Source organism: Aethalodelphis obliquidens, unplaced genomic scaffold, assembly GCF_003676395.1.
Source record: "Aethalodelphis obliquidens isolate GAN/ISIS:26980383/991018 unplaced genomic scaffold, ASM367639v1 scaffold23, whole genome shotgun sequence".
NCBI lineage: Eukaryota > Metazoa > Chordata > Mammalia > Artiodactyla > Delphinidae > Aethalodelphis > Aethalodelphis obliquidens.
In genome coordinates this window covers 22,586,916-22,609,970 of record NW_020837967.1, presented here as the reverse complement: position 1 = coordinate 22,609,970, position 23,055 = coordinate 22,586,916, and the positions used below count along the sequence as shown (strand labels likewise).

The 23,055-nt window shown below is 38.3% G+C and overlaps 1 protein-coding gene across 1 annotated transcript in view; it reads right to left on the bottom strand.

The window, feature by feature from the left end:
• MRC1 (mannose receptor C-type 1) overlaps nucleotides 1–23,055 on the bottom strand; it is a 96,027-nt gene that overhangs the window by 40,388 nt on the left and 32,584 nt on the right. The window contains exons 6-12 of the mRNA XM_027121983.1: nucleotides 22,559–22,705; nucleotides 17,933–18,118; nucleotides 14,461–14,618; nucleotides 12,017–12,127; nucleotides 7,059–7,174; nucleotides 3,642–3,790; nucleotides 887–1,086 (exon numbers count right to left, since the gene is read on the bottom strand). Coding sequence (XP_026977784.1) covers nucleotides 887–1,086; nucleotides 3,642–3,790; nucleotides 7,059–7,174; nucleotides 12,017–12,127; nucleotides 14,461–14,618; nucleotides 17,933–18,118; nucleotides 22,559–22,705 — 1,067 coding nt within the window. The remainder of the gene's footprint in view (nucleotides 1–886; nucleotides 1,087–3,641; nucleotides 3,791–7,058; nucleotides 7,175–12,016; nucleotides 12,128–14,460; nucleotides 14,619–17,932; nucleotides 18,119–22,558; nucleotides 22,706–23,055) is intronic.

The following is a 23,055-nucleotide window of genomic DNA, read 5'->3' as shown; positions in this document are numbered from 1 at the left end:
GTAACTCAGGTTCTTCATCAGCTTTGCCTAACTGTCTTACAAAACATACCAGGGCCATATGCCTCAAAGGACTGAACAAAAGAAGTCCAGAGAACTGGCCTTTAGAGAACAATGTCATTAAGTGGTAGAGAAGTACATTGCTATATTTGGCTAAACCCAACCTTCTCTAGAAAGAATATGATTTATAAGAGAGAAAAAAAACCCAAATGCTTAATTCACTGGGGTATGGGGTATGTTTTTTGTTTGGGTGAACTTGATTGCATAAGGAGAAAACGGATGGTCCAGTCTAGGAATGTATTGGTGGATAGCAGGATATCAAATTGTCATTTATAGGTCACTGAACGGCCATGTGCCCCTATGGGAAGTCTTTCATCTCTCATCAGGCATAATAATCAGGGGTTAAATCAGAACAAGGGAGTATACTCTCCAGAATCCCAGTGTGACATGATCGCAGATTCGTTTATCAGTTCACTTAGCCTAAAGCTTGGGCTCCAAGAACAGAGCCAAAATGCGATGCCACAGGCTAGCATGAGGGGGAGCAGAAATTTTCACTAAGATAGAAAGAAGTGCGAGCTCATACTAGGGCAAGCAAGCATGGGAGAGAGGAAAGACGCCAAGAGTGGGAGGTGAAGAAGGAAAGGAGGCGAAGAAAGGTGAGTTGTGTTTGTGGTATGGGCTATGTTTGCTGGTCTAAAAGCAACTGGTCCTTAGCAATCCACCCAAGGAGAGCTCTTTAAAAACAGTGGATGCCCCAGCCCCCTGCCAGATCAATAAAATCAGGATTTCTACAGGTGGAGCCTGGGCATTGGTTTTGTTTCAATTCCTTAGGTGATTTTAGGCTGAAGCATATCCCCAATTCTTTAAGAGCTCAGCAACTGAGATTTACCTTGAAACACAAGCTGGTTTTACTGGAGGTGCCCCAATCCTCTGGACATTTGGGTTCCGGGGTGGTTGTAGGCTCTGGTGGGCGAGTTACTCCTTCTGCCCAGTGTTTGCACACAAATTTTGCCTTTTCTTCACATCTCAAGACATCCCACAAGCCCCCTGCAACCCCAGTTCTCATGGCAACACACCCGGCTTTCCGTCCTGCAGGTAACAAAGCAGAATTCACTCAACAAGTGATTGTGAAAGCCAGCTATGTTCACGGAAGACCGTTCAACCCTGAGCCTCAAGCTGTGGGATCGAATCTACATGTGACGAGAAGATGTAGAGGATCCTGCAGCATTTGGCTACTGATTTGTGCTATTTTTGAACCATTATTTACCTTTTATTTGTGTGGCCCGTATCCCCAACTGAATTATAATCTCAAATGTCAGGGTTTTGGTAACATTTTGCATTTCTAGTATCTGGCAGGGTGTCCCCCTCAACACAGACATTTAACAGTACAATAGTTTTAGTATGATAAAATTTACCGTAATGACAAAAATAACATTTTGGGTTTCTTTTCCCAAGGAAGTTGATTTTTTTTGAATTTATTTTTTATTTTATATCGCTGTCTAGTTGATTTACAATGTTGTGTTAGTTTCAGGTGTACAGCAAAGTGATTCAGTTATACACGTACATATACCCAAAAATAATGGGGTTTTGATGTTTCTTTCTTTTTTAAAAAAAATTATTTAAGATCTGTTATTTTTTCCCCCTGGGGTCCATGTAGATATCTGAGAACAGAAGTTCTTTGGACTTCAAAATGAGACACGCCTGAGCTAGAGATTTTAGATCAATTACTCAACTACTATGAACCCATTTCCTCGTCTTAAAATGCAAATACTGCTACCTACCTTACGGAGTTGTGATGCACGCCAGCTTTAATGGATAAAAAAGTACATAAAAGACAGTGTGGACTACACTAAGCTTCATGGTTTGAAGCTTTCTGTTTTACTATCATCATTATTTCGAAATAGTAATTAAGATAGAGCTTTGGAAACATTAGGATTCCTTGCTGCTAACATGAGATAGTCTTTGGTTGCTGTCCTTTTAAAGGCAGTAAATGTTTAGAAGTAACGCTCCAAGTTCTGGGGAGGTATATTTTTCCCAAAGTATTTTCTGTAAGATTGCTAATTCCCTATGACTCGGGTTTGATCCATTTTTATTCCCTAAGGATGTTACAGGATTAATCTCTCAGAATCCTACTCCTAAATGATCAACACCAGTGAAATGAAGGAGTTTTGCCTGGAGAGTAAGAATTACCACCCTTCAAAAAAGCAAAAACGTGCACACAGTTCTTAATATACTGCCCTGTTCTTTCAAAATAAACTGAAGTCTTACTATTTTTCAGAATGTTCAATAATTAAACAAAAATCACACCATCCAAATTACTGATCTCTTTTCCTTATTGACAGCTGAGGATACAAATTTTTAAAACTTCTGAAGATTAGGACTTATTAGGCCAAGTAGTTAATTTGTGCCCTTAAGCTATATTATTCCTTCTTTAGCTTTTTATCCAGGCACAATGAAACACTTGCTATAAGGACATTGAATTTCCTAAGTGCAGTCATACTGAATTATGTCACAGGCTAGACACCAGTGCATAAAGAAAGCAAAGAACCTTTCAAAGTCTACTTCAGAAACTTCTTATTAAAGAAGGCAAATCGGGCTTCCCTGGTGGCGCAGTGGTTGAGAGTCCGCCTGCCGGTGCAGGGGACACGGGTTCGTGCCCCGGTCCGGGAAGATCCCACGTGCCGCGGAGCGGCTGGGCCCGTGAGCCATGGCCACTGAGCCTGCGTGTCCGGAGCCTGTGCTCCGCAACAGGAGAGGTCACAAGAGTGAGAGGCCCACGTACCGCAAAAAAAAAAAAAAAAAAAGAAGGCAAATCAAAATTTATAGGGAGGGAGGGTGATCTTAGTGCAAACAGCCTGGATTTGGAAATTACAAAGATTAGTCTAAATCCGTGCTTATAAATTTTTCAAGTTCCAGTTTCCACCTCTTTACAATGAGGATACTTAAACTTACCTTGCAGGTTTCCTATAAGGATAAAATTAACTCCAAGGCATATCAAGGGCTAAACGGGGTAGCCCATTCAAGATATGGAAATAATGAGTTCCACACAAGCACTACATCTTGTTCCAGATTTAGCGCAGTCATAATTCCATTCATAGTTACACTGAAAAGCTTTATACCCCTTGAGGACAGTTTTAAGTTCTCAGAAGTAAGTTAACCATTTGGAATCTTTATGACCATTCAGGATTTCATCACTGTTTCATAAATACTTCAAATAGAGCGGTACCGGATAACCTAGCAGTTTTCTCTTCCCTTTTTTTTTTTTTTTTTTTTAGACCACTGCAAACTAATGGGAACATTTTTAAAAGGAAAAGCAAAAAGAGAATGAAATATGAGATAATAAAATCTAAAAAGCACAATTAATTTACATAAGTCTGTTTGGAAAGGTGCTGTGAAGGAATTACAGGCTTGGCCCGATGGACGTGTAGGGTGAATGGAAACGCAAGACCAAAGTGCTGGGACTTCCCTGGTGGTCCAGTGGTTAAGAATCCACGCTTCCACTGCAGAGGGCAGGGGTTCCATCCCTGCTCGGGGAACTAAGATCCCTCAGGCCACATGGTGCGGCCAAAAAAGCAGAAAAAAGAACACAGATTCTTGGTCCGCTCTCCAGACCACCTGAAACAAGACCGAAGCTCTGAACATACCTGGCATATCTGAATTCCAGTGGGTGAACTGAACCCCTTCCGCGATGGTCCACTGAAAAGTTCCTTTGTTTTGTACATCTGAAAGTCCTATCCAAAAATATCTTTCAGGCCTCAATCCAACCCAACTAGTCAGAAAGGCTTGTTCATATCTTAAAAAAAAAAAAAAAGAACTAAATTTTAGAAAAATGTGAATTTTTCTAATTATCCACATGAAAAGTATCTCAATTGTATGCCTGAGCTATGCTTCAGTTGGCAAATCAAACCTATTGTGTTCTATTTACATGTCATTTAAATAATTTTCAAATTTTCACTAAGGAAATTTTCACTAAGGAAATGTGATCTTATGAAGGAAAAATATCATACAGCTGATTGAATAAAGTCATTCAAATGTACCCGAACTATTTTTCTCTGTTGCTCACCAGTCCCTCTGCTCCTCTCAAAGTGAAAGAGAACTCAAAATGCAAAGGAGAAAACTATCGCCTTTTAAAATACATTGTTTGAAAATCAGTCCACTTTTCAAATATTTCAAATGCTCTACACAATTCTTGGTGAAGTAAGTGGAGAGGTTGTAACATTATCGAGGACAATACAATTAGAAAATCTGTGTGGATTTTCCACTCAATTTCATTCTCATTTTTCAGCTCTGAAACAAGAGAAAATTATCAAGAAATACAGAGAACTAGAGATTCAATCTCTAGAAAGAACTGGGAGCAGAATCACAAATTCCAGCGTTCGCTCTCCTCTGGATCCCGTCCTTATATTTGACGTAATCTGGTAATAATACAATGTAGTTGGTAAGGCAAACAAAATTTGTCTTAATTGATAAACAGACAATGGCGCAGCAACATATGCAAAAAAAAATCTCTTTGGAGCAAAAGAAAAGTGATGTCCAGAGTTTCCAGGAACAAAGGGAGCTGTAGATGGCTCCAGTGAGAATAGAGAGAGAAATGGAGAGAAAGCCACAATAACAGAACATTTGTTTGACCCTAGTCCGAATAATTTCATTCCCTAAACTGAACAAACCAAAAAAGTTAAAAAGTAACAACTCAATTTTTCTTAAGGCCCCAAAACCAAATTGAACCACAGAGTTAGTGAGTTCCTGAACACAAGTATTACTGAAAACACATAAGGAAAAGCAAACTTAAAATAGAAAATCTAGGGAAATCTCTATTCCAGTAGACCAAAGACCAACAGTACAGATCAGAACATGCTCCCACAGTACTTAAAAATGTATAGCTCACTTCCAGGTCATAAGATAAAAATTATCTATGATCTTATTTTCAGAGGTTAGCATTGTATCAGGGTATTACAATGTATCAGACATTTAATTATACATGAAAAAAGAATGTTGAAAAACAAGTTCTTTTATAAAGACTATATAAATTCTATGACATCTTTCACTTTATCAAAGAATTTTTAATATCAATAGCATCCTCTACATTTTATTGGGTCTGTGTTGAAAGGTCAATAAATATAACTTACTGTATTAAAACTCAATGATTTTTACCTATTTACTTCCAATCAAATGGACATTTTTAAAAATTTCTTTTAAGTTTCTTCTGTGCCTGATCCAGTACTTTGCAAAAAGCAGGAGAAAAATAAATACTAAAACCTAAAGAAAGATGGGACTCTAGACGTTAAAAGTTACATAAAGGCTTCCCTGGGGGTGCAGTGGTTGAGAGTCCGTCTGCCGATGCAGGGGACACGGGTTCGTGCCCCGGTCCGGGAAGATCCCACATGCCGCGGAGCGGCTGGGCCCGTGAGCCATGGCCGCTGAGCCTGCGCGTCCGGAGCCTGTGCTCCACAACGGGAGAGGCCATAGCAGTGAGAGGCCCGCGTACCGCAAAAAAAAAAAAAAAAAAAAAAAAAAAAAAAAAGTTACATAAAATTCTCTGTGTCCACATCATTTTCTGGACTAATAATCTGGACTAATTAATCTGGACTAATAATCTAGTAAAACTAGCAAAGCAAAGCAAAACAAAGAATGGAAGACTGGAAAGAATGAATAAAATATTCAGTAAATCTCTCTGCCTTCTTTTTTGTTGGAGGTGGTAGTAAAGATAGAAAGTATGATTTTGGACCTGACAAATTTTACTTACTTTTTTTGCTTTAAAAAATTTGAGATCTGCTACATTTTTAAAAAGTTAGATCTCTCATGGAGCTCAATATCAAAAAAACAAACAACCCAATTAAAAAATGGGAAGAAGACCTAAATAGACATTTCACCAAAGAAGACATACAGATGGCCAAGAAGCACATGAAAGGATGCTCAACATCACTAATTATTAGAGAAATGCATATGAAAACTACAATGAGGTATCACCTCACACCAGTCAGAATGGGCATCATCAAAAAATCTACAAACAGTAAATGCTGGAGAGGGTGTGGAGAAAAGGGAACCCTTTTGCACTGTTGGTGGGAATGTAAATTGATACAGCTACTACGGAGAACAGTATGGAGGTTCCTTATAAAACTAAACATAGAACTATCAAATGACCCAGCAATCCCACTACTGGGCATATACCCTGAGAAAACTGTAATTCAAAAGGACACATGCACCCCAACGTTCATTGCAGCACTATTTACAATAGCCAGGACATGGAAACAACCTAAATGGCCATCAACAGACGAATGGATAAAGAAGATGTGGTACATATGTACGATGGAATATTACTCAGCCATAAAAAGGAACGAAATTTGGTCATTTGTAGAGACGTGGATGGTCCTAGAGTCTGTCATACAGAGTGAAGTAAGCCAGAAAGAGAAAAACAAATATCGTATATTAACGCATATATGTGGAATCTAGAAAAATGGTACAGATGAACCTATTTGTAGGGAAGGAATAGAGATGTAGAGGTAGAGAATGGACATGTGGACACGGGGGGGAAGGGGAGGGTGGGACAAATTGGGAGATTAGGTTTGACATAAATACACTACCATGTGTAAAATAGCTAGCTAGTGGGAACCTGCTGTATAGCATGGGGAGCTCAGCTTGGTGCTCTGTGACGACCTAGATGGGTGGGATGGGGGTGGGTGGGAGAGAGGTCCAAGAGGGAGGGGATATAGGTATACATATAGCTGATTCACTTCCTTGTACAGCAGAAACTAACACAACATTGTAAAGCAATTATACTCCAACAAGTAAATAAATAAAGTTAGATCTATAAACAACATTTACCAGAGCATTAGCAAACTGTTCTGAACATCGTTTTATGCTACTAAAAGTAGCAAAATATTTTATTGTGTTTTCAATGAAGAATCCAAATAAAAACATGATTTTTAATGCTCCTATATTTACAAACCGCACTTCAAGATTCAATGGAATTTACTCAGAAATTTAGAGCACATTGATATGCTTTTTTGGAAATGGTTCATTATTGGATACATTTTTTTAAAAACATGAAAATAGTTGCATACCTGTCTTCAATAGTTGTTAGGTAAGCCTTCTCATTCACACAGGTTTGGTTTGCTTCTGTAAATGTTGAAAGTGTGTGTCCAATCAAATAGCAGTAGAAGCCATGTCTTTTCCAGCCCTGTTGATGTTATGAAGCAGATTATCATGCATATTTATTATATAATATCATTTTAATAATTCCTCTATGATGAAACACAAATTGATAAACAACAGAAGTGTGTAAAGAACACAAATAAGAATCATTTGACATGCAATGAAAACAATTTATGTGAATAAGGAAAACAGGAGTGCATTGTTCCTCAAATGGCAATTATGATACAAAATGGGGTGAGGGGAGTCATTCTCTCCACTTCTGATGCAACTTCCAACAAAAATCATTTGTGACATGTTTACCCAAGAAACTGAACAAGATGGCTAAGATCTCAGTTTTAGAATAGGTAACCACAGGAAATAATTTGCAGAGTAACAAGCCTAGTCACCTATTGAAGCCAGTAGTAGATGGTGAGTATAAAGCTGCACCACCTGGTCACAGGATAGCACTTATCAAACTTCTGGCAACATGATTTGACGTGCTTCCTCTCCCACACTTCAAACACACAGAAATAAAAGCATGCTAAATAAAATCATAACAATAAACAGAAAATCCATACTAGAGTTTGGGAGAAAGAAGGGGAAATCTCCAGGTATCAAAAATAAATACTAGAAAACTAAAGAGCTGGGATGGAAAATGCACAAGCTGAGACTGTAGTTGCCTGGTTACGTATCAGACCAAGATTAAGGTCCTGGAGTCCAGGGGCTGGGGTATTAATGTCCATACAGGTTAGATATTTGGCCATCAGCCCACCTGAGGCAGGGAGATAGAACTGAAGTCCTTGTGTAAAGATGATACCCACGAAGGGTAGCCCCTCTTTGAAAGGAGAGTGAGAAAACTCCACCCACAGAAGGAGGAAATGACAGAGATTCTTGTCACCTGCCTGGGGTTCTGGGTGAAGGAAGAAAAAAAAATTCTTCTGTTTGAAAATAAATACCAATTCTGTGCCATAGATGGGTGCCAGTCCCAACTTTACACTCTCCACATTGTATGAGAATCTAAGCCCCAAAAATAAAATATAAAATGTAGTCTACAGAAGGAGGATCTTGCAGGCACTTTGAGAAGTAAAATGTAAAACCACATGACAGAAATACGTCCACAATCCAGGTCACGTAAGACTATGACATTTGAGGGTCAGGGTGGGGATGGGATGGGGACAAATTCACAATCAAAAATTATAAACCATGTGAGAAAAATGCCTCATTTTAAGGGAGAGTCAACAGTTTAACATCATAAAACAATCTGGAAAAAATATAAAAAGAAGCATGTTGAGATGATTTAAGTGACAAAAGAAGAAACAGAATCAATGATGAAAGATCAAAATACTATGAACAAAGAACGAGAGGATTCAAACACACACAAAAAAGAATTTCTAGAAAAGAAAAATATGAAGTTAAAAACTCAATGGCCAGATTAAATATAGAAAACACGGTTTCAGAAAGATTAGTAAATTGAATGTAGGAGAGATGAGAATATGAAAAGATGTTTTAAAAATCATATTGATAGAAAATATAAATGATAGAATGAGAAGGTTGAAAATCAACCTGAGAGAAGTTTCAGAAGCACTGAATAAAATTAATGACTGGTAATTTTCAAGAATGGAAAGATACAAATCCTCAAAATGAAGAGGCACACTCAATACCAAATGGAACCAATAAAATAAATCCAAAACTGAACACACTGTACTTACAGACAGAGAAAATGAGATCTTAAAATCAATCAGAGAGAAAATACAGAGTATCCACTTTTTAAAAAAAGATTTAGTCTAGTAGGAATTCCAATGGCAAAAATAAAGGCCAGGAGAAAATGAAATAATATGTAAAGTGCTGTCAGAAAACAGCTATCAATCTAGAATTCTAAAATGACCTACATAAGTTACTACGCAGGGTGAAGATGAATTCAAGAGATTTCCAAACAAAGACTGAGAGTTTTCCACTCCCAAATCCCAGGGAAAGAAATTCTAAAAGATTTACTTTGGAGAGAAAGGAAAGACAAGAGGAGCAAGTGGGCTAAAAGTCTACACTGAGCAAAGAAGTCAATAAATGTTAGTAAATCCAGGTCTAACTGCCTGGACAAATAGCAAAGATACCTAATTGGTGGTGGGAAGTTAAAGAATGGAATAGTAATAAGATCCGTAGTTTAGTCAATAATATTGTATCCATGCCGACTACCTGTAGTGATCATGTACTCTGGTTAGAGAAAATGCTGTCATTGGCTGAAGTGGAGTGGAGGATACAGGGGAATTCTCGGTACTCTTTTTTTCAACTTCTTGTGAGTCTAACATTACTTCAAAATTTGAAAAATTTTGAATGTTTGAGTGGAATAATTAACATTCATTTTGTTCATGAGGCAGAGAGAGATATTGGTTAACTTCAAGTCAGGAATGCATGTTAAAAATATAAGGGGGGGCTTCCCTGGTGGTGCAGTGGTTGAGAGTCCGTCTGTTGATGCAGGGGACATGGGTTCGTGTCTGGGCCGGGAGGATCCCACATGCCACGGAGTGGCTGGACCCATGAGCCATGGCTGCTGAGCCGGCGCGTCCGGAGCCTGTGCTCCGCCATGGGAGAGGCCACAGCAGTGAGAGGCCCGCGTACCGCAAAAAAAAAAAAAAGCAAGCAGCTGGAGAAAGAGGTTCCAGGCAAATACCATGCAAAAGATAGTTTCTGTGGCAATATTATTTAAAATTGACTTTATGATAAAAAAGCATTACTATGAATGAAGAAAATAATTACATAGTTGAAGGACTGATTCACCAAGAAGATATAATACAGATCAAAGTACATAAATCAAAACTTGATACAATTACAAGGAGAATATTTTGTCAAGCAGACAAAATATTAGAAATACAGAATATCTGGATAATATAATTGCTAAGTTCTATCTAGTCACCATATATAGACCCCTGAACCCCCAGATCAAAGATCATTCTGTCCAAGCACAGATGGAATATTTATAAAAACTGACTATTAACTAGATAATGAAGAAAATCTCAACAAATAACAACAAAAACTTTATATGAGCACAATGCAGTGAAATTTAAATCAACAGTAGCTCCCAATTATTTAGGAACTAAAACACAAACAAACCCCCATCACTACCAGCAAATTCTACCACTATGAAAACACACACACACACATTTCTAAATAATTCATGGGTCAAAAAAACCTTCATGGAAATAAAAAATCTTTACAATTTAATCATAGGAAAACACCACATAACAAAACTTGGTGGCTGGTCCATCGTTTCAATTCCACCTTTTATTTCTGTAAGCATTTTAATACACATTCACTTTAATGTCATCTCCATTAATTCCACCGTCTAAGCTCCTGGTGGTATGTTTTATAATTCTGGATTTCACACTCGTCTGTGGGATTCCCAATCAGCCTGGGAAGGAGGACTTCTGCATAAAGAGGATTTACATTTGCGTCCGTCAGACATCCAGGAATATTAGCAACTTGAGACCACTTCATGTTAATTTCTTAGATCAAGGTTTCCCATGCAGGTAGCAATGAATTGAAAACTGAATCCCAGATCTTTATGACAGAAGGCCTGTAGTTTTGAATTCTCAGAAATACGTCTACACCACCAAGTACCCAGGCCCAGACAAAAAAACTATTATCTTCCTTTGTTGACAAGTGGATTCGTTTTCTAGACTTTCCAGTGATTTGAGGAAATCAGTGCCTAGAGCATGTGTTTTTAAACCGGCTAAATTAATATCTCTGAGTTCTTGTATCTTCTCCTGTTTAGTTAGAAACATAATGTTTATCTTTTAAGATCACTGAAAGCATAATAACCACACTCAACAAACAGTTGGCCAATATTTTCTTCTTCTTATTATTTAACCTAATGATTAAATTGGATTTTATCATTATAGACATAACAGTTCACAGAAAAAATATACACAAAATTTTGATTGTGTAGAAGTAATAAAATTTGAGGATTGGTTTATTACTTATAGAAAATTACAATAATAGACAATCTCCTGTACCTGCATATGATTAGGCAAAGAATATGTAAGTATACTGGTAGTGAAACCAGCAGTGAAAGTGTACTTGGCAGGAAACTTGGGTTCTAGCCTTACCTCTGTGTGACTCATACAAAGTTATCACTTCTCTGGGCTGAAATTTCCAGAACGCAAAAATTAAAAGGGGTTCTTCAAGCATCACTAAGATCCTTTCTGTCTCTCACTGTATGATTTTCTGTGTTTGCTCTATTTTTCTTTATGGTTTAATTGGTCAGTACTCAAGTATGTTTCATGAATTCTGGTGTTTGTTATGATTTGATCACAACTTGACACTCTTGGACAGAAAATCAGTTTCTACTTTATTTTTATCCAAGAGAAGTGAGAAAGGAAAAAAGAGGAAGATGGGCAACTCAGCGATCAAACAGGAAAATGACAACCATACGCCCCGTATTTTGCTTTTAGAAACAGCGCCACAGAAATCAGTTACTTTAACCTCAAAGAAAGATAAGACCTGCGGGGAGGTATTACTAACTGTGCTGCAGGTGAGAATAAAGCACGACAGGACTGCATGGTTTGACTTGGTTTAACTGAGTTACTACCTGGTACTACCAACTAGAGTCTAGACCTCCTGCCTCCCAGACCCTCAGGGATCTACTGAGAAGACTCCCCACCAGAAACAGGCTCACCAGAAATATTATAAATGGAAAAAATGACTAAGGATTGTTTGCTATCTGCAAATTAAGGTTGTCCACTGGAAATGTCCTTGATGACCCATCGCGTCATAGACTACCACTACCTGTAAGGTGAAGCAGTTGGCCCCTATTATTAAGTACCTTCACAGACAAAAATAAAGCTATCACATCATATCTGCTGATCTGAAACCACTGCGTGCTTTCTGTACTCACTCTCCGGCAGCCTGTTTCCACTTCCACTATTCCTGGAGTTTGGGCTTGTGATTTCATCTTACAGATGTAGCCAAGAGACTGTTCACAGGCCCGATCCGCCCAGTACCCATCCTGCAGAAAGCAAAGGAAAAAAAAAACCAAAAACTCAATGATCATCAGTTGTTTGGTGCTATTTCCTCATAACTGCACCTCTGAAAAGGGAAATAAAGGTTCGAGGTTATTAAGAGAAAAAGGCATCTATGAAAAGGAAAGGTAAATGGACATTTTACCAGGAAACTGCAAATTTGACTTTGGCTACAAAGATATAAAGAGATTGTAGCCCCAGTATGTTTTTTATATCTTCGCTGTCAAGCCACTCTGGAGGGGGATCTAGAGAGAAATGAAAAATGCTCATAAGCCCTTAAGAGATGGTCCCAACAGAAGGTTTACCTCCTCTTCCATCCCTATGGGCAGCTGTTTTCAAGTTAACTGAGTACGTTTAAAGCCACCCAGAAAGAAGGCCCAACCTGAAAACACACCTGAAACCAGTTTTCTTCCCTCCATTCTTCCCATTTCTATTGATGAGGGTCCCCCCGGAGCTCAGGTACCATATTTCACTCTACTTCAAATTCCACCCTTTCTGCCTTCCTTAGAGACTTCACGTTAAAAGACTTCTCTTCTCCTTCCCTTAACTGCTAAACACCTTGAAAAATGTTTTCCGTACCCACTACAACCTGGTATTCAACTCTTCAGCCAGTGTAATATTTGCAAATTGCAGATTAGGTTTGGCTACTCTCAGGCTAATGCATGTTTTCTCATGGCCAGTATTTTCCCTACACACCCCTCTACCTCTCACTCCATGCTTTCAGCCACACTGTCTTTTGAGTCCCCTACAAGTACGATGCTCTCTGGTTTCCCCTTCCCAGGACACACTTCTGCCTATTCTTTCAATAATTAACACATACTCTTTTCTTAAGCTTTCAACTTATCACCATGGTAAGAACCACAATGATAAAAATAGTAGCTAATACTTACTGAGCAGGAAGTTTGGGCCAGGCACTGTGCACGTTATACACCTTAACCCATTTAATCCTTATACCCACCATATGAACTGGGTATGATTATTATTATTATTTTACAAGTGAGGAAATAAGCCATACATCAAAACCAAGCCCCTGAACCACCATCTTCATTCTCTATTAACAAAAGATCACTTGATGATATACTTCAGTCGCTAAAGGGATATTTAAGACACGGAAGCCATTTTTTCATATTTGGCATCTCTTTGTAACCTAAAAAAAAATCTGTAGCTCTCCAAGCACAGACTCTAGGCTGTTGGACCCAGAGGAGATCTAGCTAGGTCTCCATCCACTCAGGGCAACCAGCTAAAAGTAGGACCAAAGCTCTGAATTGATTAATCAAGCCATATAAAAACATGTGCCACCACCTGTGGAGAACAGGGAGCCCTCCTACACCATCAGTGGGAATGTAAACTGGCGCAGCCACTATGGAGAACAGTATGGAGGTTCCTCCAAAAAACAAAAATAAAACTACCCTATGACCCAGCAATCCCACTCCTAGGCATATACCCAGAGAAAACTATAATTTGATATATGCACCCCAATGTTCATTGCAGCACTATTTACAATGGCCAGGACATGGAACCAACCTAAATGTCCATCGACAGAGGAATGGATAAAAAAGATGTGGCACATATATACAACAGAATATTAGCCATGAAAAAGAACAAAATAATGCCAATTGCAGCAACATGGATGGACCTAGAGATTGTCATACTGAGTGAAGTAAGTCAGACACAGAAAGACAAATATGTATCACTTATACGTGGAATCTAACAAACGTGTACAAATAAACTTATTTACAAAACAGAAGCAGAGTCACAGATGTAGAAAAAGTATGGTTATCAGGGGAAAAGGGGGGAAAAGGGGGAAGAGATAAATTGGGAGATTGGGATTGACATATACACACTACTATATATAAAATAGATGACTAATAAGGACCTGCTGTATAGCATAGAGAACTCTACTCAATACTCTGCAATGACCTATATGGGAATAGAATCTAAAAAAGAGCGGATATGTGTGTATGCATCACTTTGCTGTACAGTAGACACTAACACAACACTGAAAATCAACTATACTCCAATAAAAATTTAAAAAAAAACAAACGTAGAACCAAGCATAGGAATGATATGAGCGTTCGTTATTGGTTAATTTCATCTTTGAAATGAAAGTTTCTGTCTGTTGCTTTTCTAGTCCTCTTGAGAATTTGGGTGTGCCAGACAATTGAGAGACTCAAAAAACTGAATCCGAATTCTCGTTCAACCTTGATCTATGTCAATTCAGTAGAATAGAAACAATGGAAACAATCGTACGTAGTAAGTGGGGCAGAAGGAAAATTTCCCTGTGGCTTTCGCTAGATATCAGTAACTAAAGTTGCCTTACTTTGCCTTTCATCACCGCACAGTCTTCCTGCCTATTGTTTTCATGACTTGGTTCTCCACGAAGCCATTTGGTAAATGTTACAGGGGATCCATCACTCCATTCAAAGTACATTTGAATCTTGATGTCATTTAAGCCAATCCATAACTCATCACTTGGCTCTAAACAGGAAGAAAAACACAGAAGTCATTTACCCAAAGTTTTCTTTCTAAACATCAGAACGTTATCAGGAAAAGAAGACCCGTTCCTTATCAACAACTCCCTTGATATTATCACTAGCATGAAAGACCATCCTCTTGAGCTTCAAACGGATCTACCTCTGCAGACTGAGATGTCAACTACATTATATGTTGTCGATTTTTTTTTTTTTTTTTTTTGTGGTACGCGGGCCTCTCACTGCTGTGGTCTCTCCCGTTGCGGAGCACCCCCCCCAGACGCACAGGCTCAGCGGCCATGGCTCACGGGCCCAGCCACTCCGCGGCACGCGGGATCCTCCCAGACCGGGGCACGAACCCGTGTCCGCTGCATCAGCAGGAGGATTCCCAACCACTGCGCCACTAGGGAAGCCCCTATGTTGTCAATTTTAGTTTAAAATGTGTAATGTATTCTTCACATTGTGGATATGACTGTATTCTTTTGTTGTGTTACTGCAATTTCTATCTCCTGGGAGTTGTTAAACAGAAACTGAAGTGGGTCTATCATGATCCTCTATCTTGTGAAGCTGCTTTTTTGTTATAAATCATTTACCGACCACACTCATGGTGCTGGAAATACGGCAGCTTCTTTATACGTAAATCTATTTGACTACTATTAAATCTTATTGAATGTTTTAAAATAATAAAAACTAAAAACCACTCCTATTTTACTGACGATGTTATCAAGAACATTCTAGGTGTTTCTGTTCAAGTTTAATCACTGTAATAGGAGTGAAAATGATCCATACAGTGAGAAGATATATAAACTGAAGGGCTGGGCTGTCTTTGGCATTTAGCACTTATTTATTAGTCTACGTATATGAATGAAACTGCCACCATTTTCACTATGAAACACCAGAAAAACCCAAATAACAAACAGAAGTTAAAATAAAAACAACCAGGTATAGATATAAAAGAGGATCATTCTGTTTTGAAAATTCTATGAAGAGCATTATTGATTTTATCAGTAGTTTTAATTCTAAGAATTCTAAATATCATAAGTAAAAACGGGACCAAACAGAAGGCCTGAGGTCTCGTGACTAAAATCACACACATTTCCATATTTTAAAAACTGAAGGAATACACAATTCAATATCTATTTAAGTTTCATATGTTCTTTAAACAGTTAAATAAAATTACTTGCCCAAAGTTTGTAAAGATGATGTTGTAGTAGAAAATGAGAAATATGCCACATTGTATAGGAATTTCCCTAAATGGTTTAGTCTCTTCCTCCTAAAATTGTCACTCAACTTTGCTTTTGGAGAAGTCCCTGACTGGCCTGGTGCCAGTCCCAGCAGATGTTTCCAGCACCATGAAACATGAATGGCATTGCCAGGATGATCCCTTTTCCTTTCACTTAATCTGGCAGATCATGTTCTTTGGGCAGAAAATATAGGCTCCAAAATGACTTCATGTACCCCTCAAGGTTTTTAGGTTCAAGACCAGTGAAAACCTAAACTCCCAAGTCCCACGATTATAATAAAGTATTAAGAGTTTCTGATAAACATTCTTCTCACTAAACTGTTCTCCCCCTGTAGCTTCTGTATGCACAAGCTTGATCCTACAAAAATATATAAGATGTGAGCATAAAGTTGTTAGATGGACTTATCAACCTGTTAGGAAAGCTGTCTTTGTTGATGGAGTCATAACTTATATGTGTAGGTCCCAATTTATCCCCTGTATTTCCATGATTAACATGAAAGATATCAACTCAACTAGCTCCAAAAGGTTTTCTAGGCTTCTGACTTAGAAACAATCATTTTAATTTTATAACTTTCCTTTACCTTTATCAATATGATTTGTATTGTTTTAAATAAATAAATCTTTATCAATAATAAAAAAGAGGTTTCCATAGTGAAAGTTTACTAATTCTCCAGCTGAGTTTAAAAGCAACCTTCGTCATCCAAACTCCTAAAATAACTACAGCAATAAATATATAAGGTTCTCCTATTACTAGACCATATTATATAAAGTAGAGCACAATTTGCACGTTAGCCCTACAGCCTCTTAACTAATGTGTTTCCCACCGATTCCCTTGCAAACCTTATTCCCTACTATTCACTTGCAAACCTTATTCCCTACTATTCCCTTATTCCCTTATTCCCTAGAGTATCATGCCATCTCTGTCACGATATTATTCAGATACACTGGTTTTGATTACATTAGTATCGTGTAGTCCAGATGCTCCAGGACAGGTAAATGTAGAATAATCGAGAAATTATTTACGGGCTGTAGCAGAATATCATCATCACCCTACCGAACTCAGTGAGGCGCGCAAAGGAGAAAGGACTCCGTTCAGCACTGGCACTGACAGCAGCAGTGCTGGGGATGTTCTACATCTTTTTCTGAGACTAGTTTATTCTTCTCATCTATTTGTTCATTGTTTTTTTTCTTCTCCCCTACCCCCACTCCTATCCATTTTCAGGCAGTAAGTGTCAGGAAGCAGTCCCCACCATCGCCACCATCCATTTCCTCTTGTTTTGCTCTCTGGAAACGAAAAGGTCCAGCTATTCTGCAGTAGCATAAGTGGAAGCAGAAAACGATCATGGTTGAATCAGCAAGTACGGCTGAGTGCCCGTCATCATTACTTCCTTCCTCAGCCTCCTCCTCTTCAGGATAAGCATATTCCCAACTCACTTTACTCACTTTTGAAATGTTTTTGATAGGGCCAATCTTTTAAAACTTTACAATATTGAGTTACTACATTTTCTCTTCGTCTCTTAGAGTCCTAAAATGGAGATGCAAATTTCTTTAAAAGGTTTAGGCCACCATCTAACCACTCCAATCAAATAAATTCTTTCTTTCCCTGCTCATCATTCTAGCAGCCTTAGCTAGATTAATAAAGAAAATAAAATTCAGAGGATGAGATGGTTCATTTAGAGACCTTTCCTGTGAGACAAAACATGGGCCTTAAAAGAGAAAATACATCCGTACACGCAACTAATTCCAACTAGTGAAATATTGTTCACAAATTTAAGGTAGACTGCTCTGAATCCAGATTATATAGAGAAACACAGTATTTTTTTTTGAAACACAGTATTTTTAAAACTATGCATACGTTGATCCCATATTAAAAAAACTCAAATGTTCTCTTAGGGGTAAAAATTCTTTAAATTACTACATAATTTTAATATTTGAGGCCTGATTGATATTTGTTACTAAATTGTTCATTGAATTGTTAACTTGAATTTATTAGACTTAACATTTATGATTAAATTTCCCGAAGATGGGTGGTAAGTCAGGAAGATGAGAATCAAGTGTATTACAGACGAAGTTCCTACCATAGCCCAGCTGGGAGATAATGAAGTCAAATTCCTCGATGCTGTGTATACTTGCTAGGTCACCACCTTCCTTCCTGCATGCAATCGAGGCATCTCTTTGGAGTTTCTTCTCTTCTCTGTAAATCTTGTAACAGTGACCTGCATACGGCCACCACTGACTTGGACAGTTGGTAGGCACATCACTTTCTAGAAAGAAAAAAAAAAAAGAGTTTGGAAAACATTTAAAAGGAGCTTTTTTTTATTGTTTTAAAAAGTTTTTAATTTAACGATATTTTCTATCATTCTCTACAGGAAACAGTTCATAGTCATAGGCAAATATAGCTAATATTTATTTTTCCATTTTTTGGCACAGGTATTCACGAAAGACGACATTGTGTTTGCTTTTACACTAAAGATGATATGGAAGTCATCATTCATTTTAAAATAAAGCCAAATGAGAAATCTGTTCTTATTTTCAACTGTACCTACAACAAGGCCACAGTAAGATACAATAGATTGTCTCATTTCGTCTGCATTTTATCATCGGCAGACCTGTCCTAAGCATGTTCTATAAATACTGGAAGCACAAGAGTTTTGTCATATAATGTATTCATTCCTCAGAAGATTTCAAGTTACCTCTATTCTACGGGCATTAGGAAGCCACCCATTCCTCAGAGGATGGGCACGACTCACAAGGCAGGCAGGAGAAAGACGTGCTGACACAGGGCCTAGAATGGGTGGGGGGCGGGGGGGGGCACCAAGGAGCTTCTGAAACCATGGCAGTGTGAGCTGGCCACCTGTGCCTTTGAACTAACCCACTGCCGTGCACTTGCTCCCAAAAGATGACACGTAACTGCAGAAATCACAGGGACTTCGATTCCAAAGTCTTTCAGGCAAAATCTGAATCTGCCACAAGCTGTGTGATGGTGGGTCAGTCACATCACATGAACCAAACTATCCAGGTATGTAAAATATTGTACATCATAGGAATACTAGTACTAATATTAAACTACCCATCCTCACTGTGCTCTGCACTTGAGATAATATGACTATAAATTACAACAATGTTTAATCAAACCAGTAGCAGTGACCAAGGTCCTAATTATTGCTACTAGTAGTCAGGGTCAAATTTCATGACCTTGATTATACATTACAAACATGACACAGTAATAAGCTAGGGAAAGTGACAGTAACAATGTTCGAAGGCAAGAGACTCGCTTCATTCATCCTCATATAGGCCCTGAAATGGCACAGGGCCTGGCACAGAATAAGTGTCATGAATTGTTGGTCAAGAAAAAGAATTGAAGTTATATTTACTAGACAACAGCTTATTATGACCATTTTGTGGATACTATTTCAAACAGCAATTGAGCGATATATCTTGTGTAAAGAGGGACTATATTGCCAAATGAATGTCAACTTCTATATTTAAGTTTGATACTAAATGTTCTCAAATGTGCTGCCTTAGTAAAGGTTCAGTACAGGGCACCTTTGTTACCCGTTTCATGTATCAGTTCCATAGTCTCTCAAAGTCTGGGAATGTCTGCATCACCTTCGTATAAGCTCAAGATTCTGTGTACGGTCATTCAAGTAAATAGGCAGTCCTGAGATCCAAACACTGTATTATTATAACAGAAAAGTGCATATTTTTAGAAAATCTATTCCTTCTATACAGTTCCAGTGGTGACCAAAAAAAAAAAAAAAAAAAAAAAAGTTAGTATCACTCTGGAGCCCTCTTGTGGGATATTTTAATTTTGCTGCTCAAGAAGTTGAAAATGATGCCAGCACATGCTGAGGGCTTCAGAAACTAAACAGATGCACTTTAAAAATATTTCAAAACATGGAAACAACCAATGTAGAGGCGTCCCCTGGGGCAGCCACAAAAAATGGCTTATTCCTGTACAGCAACACTGTCTGACTGAAATATAACATAATCCACAAACGGGAGCCACGTATGGAATTATCATACATTTGCCAGTTGCCATTAAGTACAAGTCTCAAGAGAGACACGTAACTTCCATTATAATAATACATCATATTTAACCCAATATACCCCAAATATTATCATATCAATATGTAATCAATTAAAAAATAATGAGATCGTTCACTTCTGTTTTTCATGCTGTGTCTTGTGAGTCCAGCGTGTATTTTACACTCACAGCAAATCTCTGTTGGAACTAGCCGCACTTCATGTGCTCAGTGGTCACGTGTGGTTAGTGGCTACTGAACTGGACAGTGCAGCTCTAGCAACCTAGGGATCATGGACGCACAGGGTGGCATTGCAAAGACAAACAGGGGACGAGGTGGAACCCTTGCCCAAGAAAGTCACCAATAATGTATGCTGCATAATCCTAACTCTGATATGCTTTTCCAAGCTCTGGTTTATTTGAGTTTACAGATAAGATAGAATGATTAATCCAGGAAGTATAGAGAAATATCAAAAACCAATGGGAAGTGAAAGTTAGCAAGTGAAGCAAGTAAGGCATGTAACCAAGCAGGACTCTAGGGGGCCTTCCCGGGACAGACCCCCTCCCCCATATCCTCTGCTGTAGCTCCTCTCTGAAGTACCCAGATAATAGTATCTGAGGGACATTTCCTGAGTTGTTTTACAGATGCTAAAACCACCACCAAATGGAAGAAATTAACTACTTGATGGTCAGGAGCGTGTTGGCACCTAAGGACTGATAACATCAACCCCTGGGACACTGCCATGTTCCCTCACCATCAACCAATCACAGAATTTTGCACAAGCTGATCACATACCCTGCAACCCACCTCCCTTGCCTGGACTTTACAAATGCTTTCCTGAAACCCATAGGGGAGTTCAGTGTTTTGAGTACTAGCTGCCCTGGACTCCTGGCTTGGCACCTGCAATAAACCCTGCAATTTCCTTCACCACAACCCGGTGTCGGTAGATCTGGCTTTACTGCACGCAGACCAGCAGACCCAAGTTTGGTTCCAGTAACAGGCATAGCACAGAAATAAGAATAATGGACTGAGTGCTTGACAATATGAACAAACATTCACAGGAAGAACAAGTGTTAGTATTTCCACTTAATAGACAGGAAACTAAAACTGGGGTGTTAAGGAACAAGGCCAAGTTACAGAATTCTACCTCCTTACCTCAGACATGATAAAACCACCATTCTCCTCACCCCCTAAGTGGTAATTCCAAACCTTCTGAAGGAGAATTATAGGAGCTCTTCCAAGAGGGAAGGATTATATCAGTACCACTTCTCATATGGGAGGAATAGAGGAGACGAAATACAAAAATGACTGAGGTCTCCCTGAGGCGTGCCCACAGCCATAAGGGTGACCCTGTAAAGGATAATCAAACCCAATAATGGGACCCTCGTCTATATGCATTGGAGAGCTCGGCCATATTTGTATCCATCAAAATGGCAAACACACCCACTCTTTGATCTGGCAATTCCACTTCTAGGAATAATCACACATATCAAATGACATATGTATAAAGTTACTCACTGTGGGATTGTTTGTAATAATAAAAACTTGGAAGTAAACTAAAGTTCCATTAATAGGGGACTGGTTAAAAAAAAATATGGTCTCTCCCTGCAATGGCTAACGTACAGCCATAAAGATGAGCACAGAAGCTACCTATGTACTGTATGGAACGATGCCCCAAATTGTTATTAAGTGAAAAAAGTAGAGCAAAGTGTATCATATGCTGCCATTTGTATAAAACAGACAAAAAGAATTACAAACATATTTATTCATATATTCATAGAATAACTAGGTAAGGATATACACCCAGACACAGTTATTCAGAGAGGAACTGCAAATCTGAAGTAAGAACTGGAAGAAATTATTATTATTTATCATGTTGTACCACAGACTTTCTAGCCATGTCGATCATATTTTAAAATAAATGAAATTGCTTTTAAAAGTCAAGGAGCAAAAAAAGTGAAGAATGCCACGCTGTCAGATTTCCCAAGAAGAATATATATATACATACATAAATGACCATGAAGTATTAAGTGTCTCTCCAAAAACAGGTGATGGTGAAAAAAATGTATCAATAGTTAGTTTGCTTTTTGTCAATTTGAAGAAAAAAATGCATTCTGGGCTCAGTAGCTTAATTCTTCTATAAAATTATAATAGAGAGCATAATTGCATTTTTTCCCGCTGGTCTAGCCTATATATAAAATTCAGTGACTACTTCTGGGATGTTTTATTCCATTTTGGTGAAGACTTCAGTGTATATGTTAAACTAAATAACACTGGCGCCTAGATACGCCATTAAATAGTGAGGACATAATAAAAACATTCCTTTCAGATACTGATTTCCTAGCTTGGATTCCAGTTTTGTCACATGTGCGAGTTTTTTATATCCTCTGAATATCTTTTTCCTCATCTAAAATGTGTGAATAATAATACCTACCTCACAGGGCGGCTGTGAAGATAAAATTTTTATTAATGCTGTGTCAAAGGCTTTGCTCATGCCCAAACACTCCAGCACACTCAGGAAAGGTTAGCAACCACCAAAAAGACATTCTGTAGGAATATCATTAAGTTGATACCATAAATGATCAACAAAACCTGTCACTGCCTACAGCTAGGACTAGACTGTAATTTGATCTTTAAATTATAATATTTTATACACTTCAGATCAAATAGATCACTTACCTGAGGGGATAACAAAAGAATTCAAAGTTGTGTTGCCCTTTTTACAAATATAGCCTAGCTTCTGAACACATTGCAGATTTTCCCATTTAGCACTTTTCCCGGGATTTAGTGACACACAGCTTTTTCCTGGTTCCGCTGATGGACTTCCTTTGGGGAAAAGAAAAAATAAAAGTGGGACTATTATAGGAATTACAAGTAAATAGACCCCCCAGAGCCCCGTGCGTTTATCCTTGGCATTTAATGGATCCCCACCCTTTCTGTTACACATTCACAAAGAAATATTTAGTGCCTGCAGAGCAAAAGACATGTTGGGTGTCTATTTGTTTTCTCATTGTTGGATCATTCCAATACCTGAAATGTTGATTATATAAGTTTACTTCTTTGAAATAAATTTTTCCCCACAATATCAAACAATAAAGCTAAACCGTAAACCCTGAACAATCTTCACACTGGGTTACTTTACGTATGATGGGGGGTAAATAACAAAAGAATACACG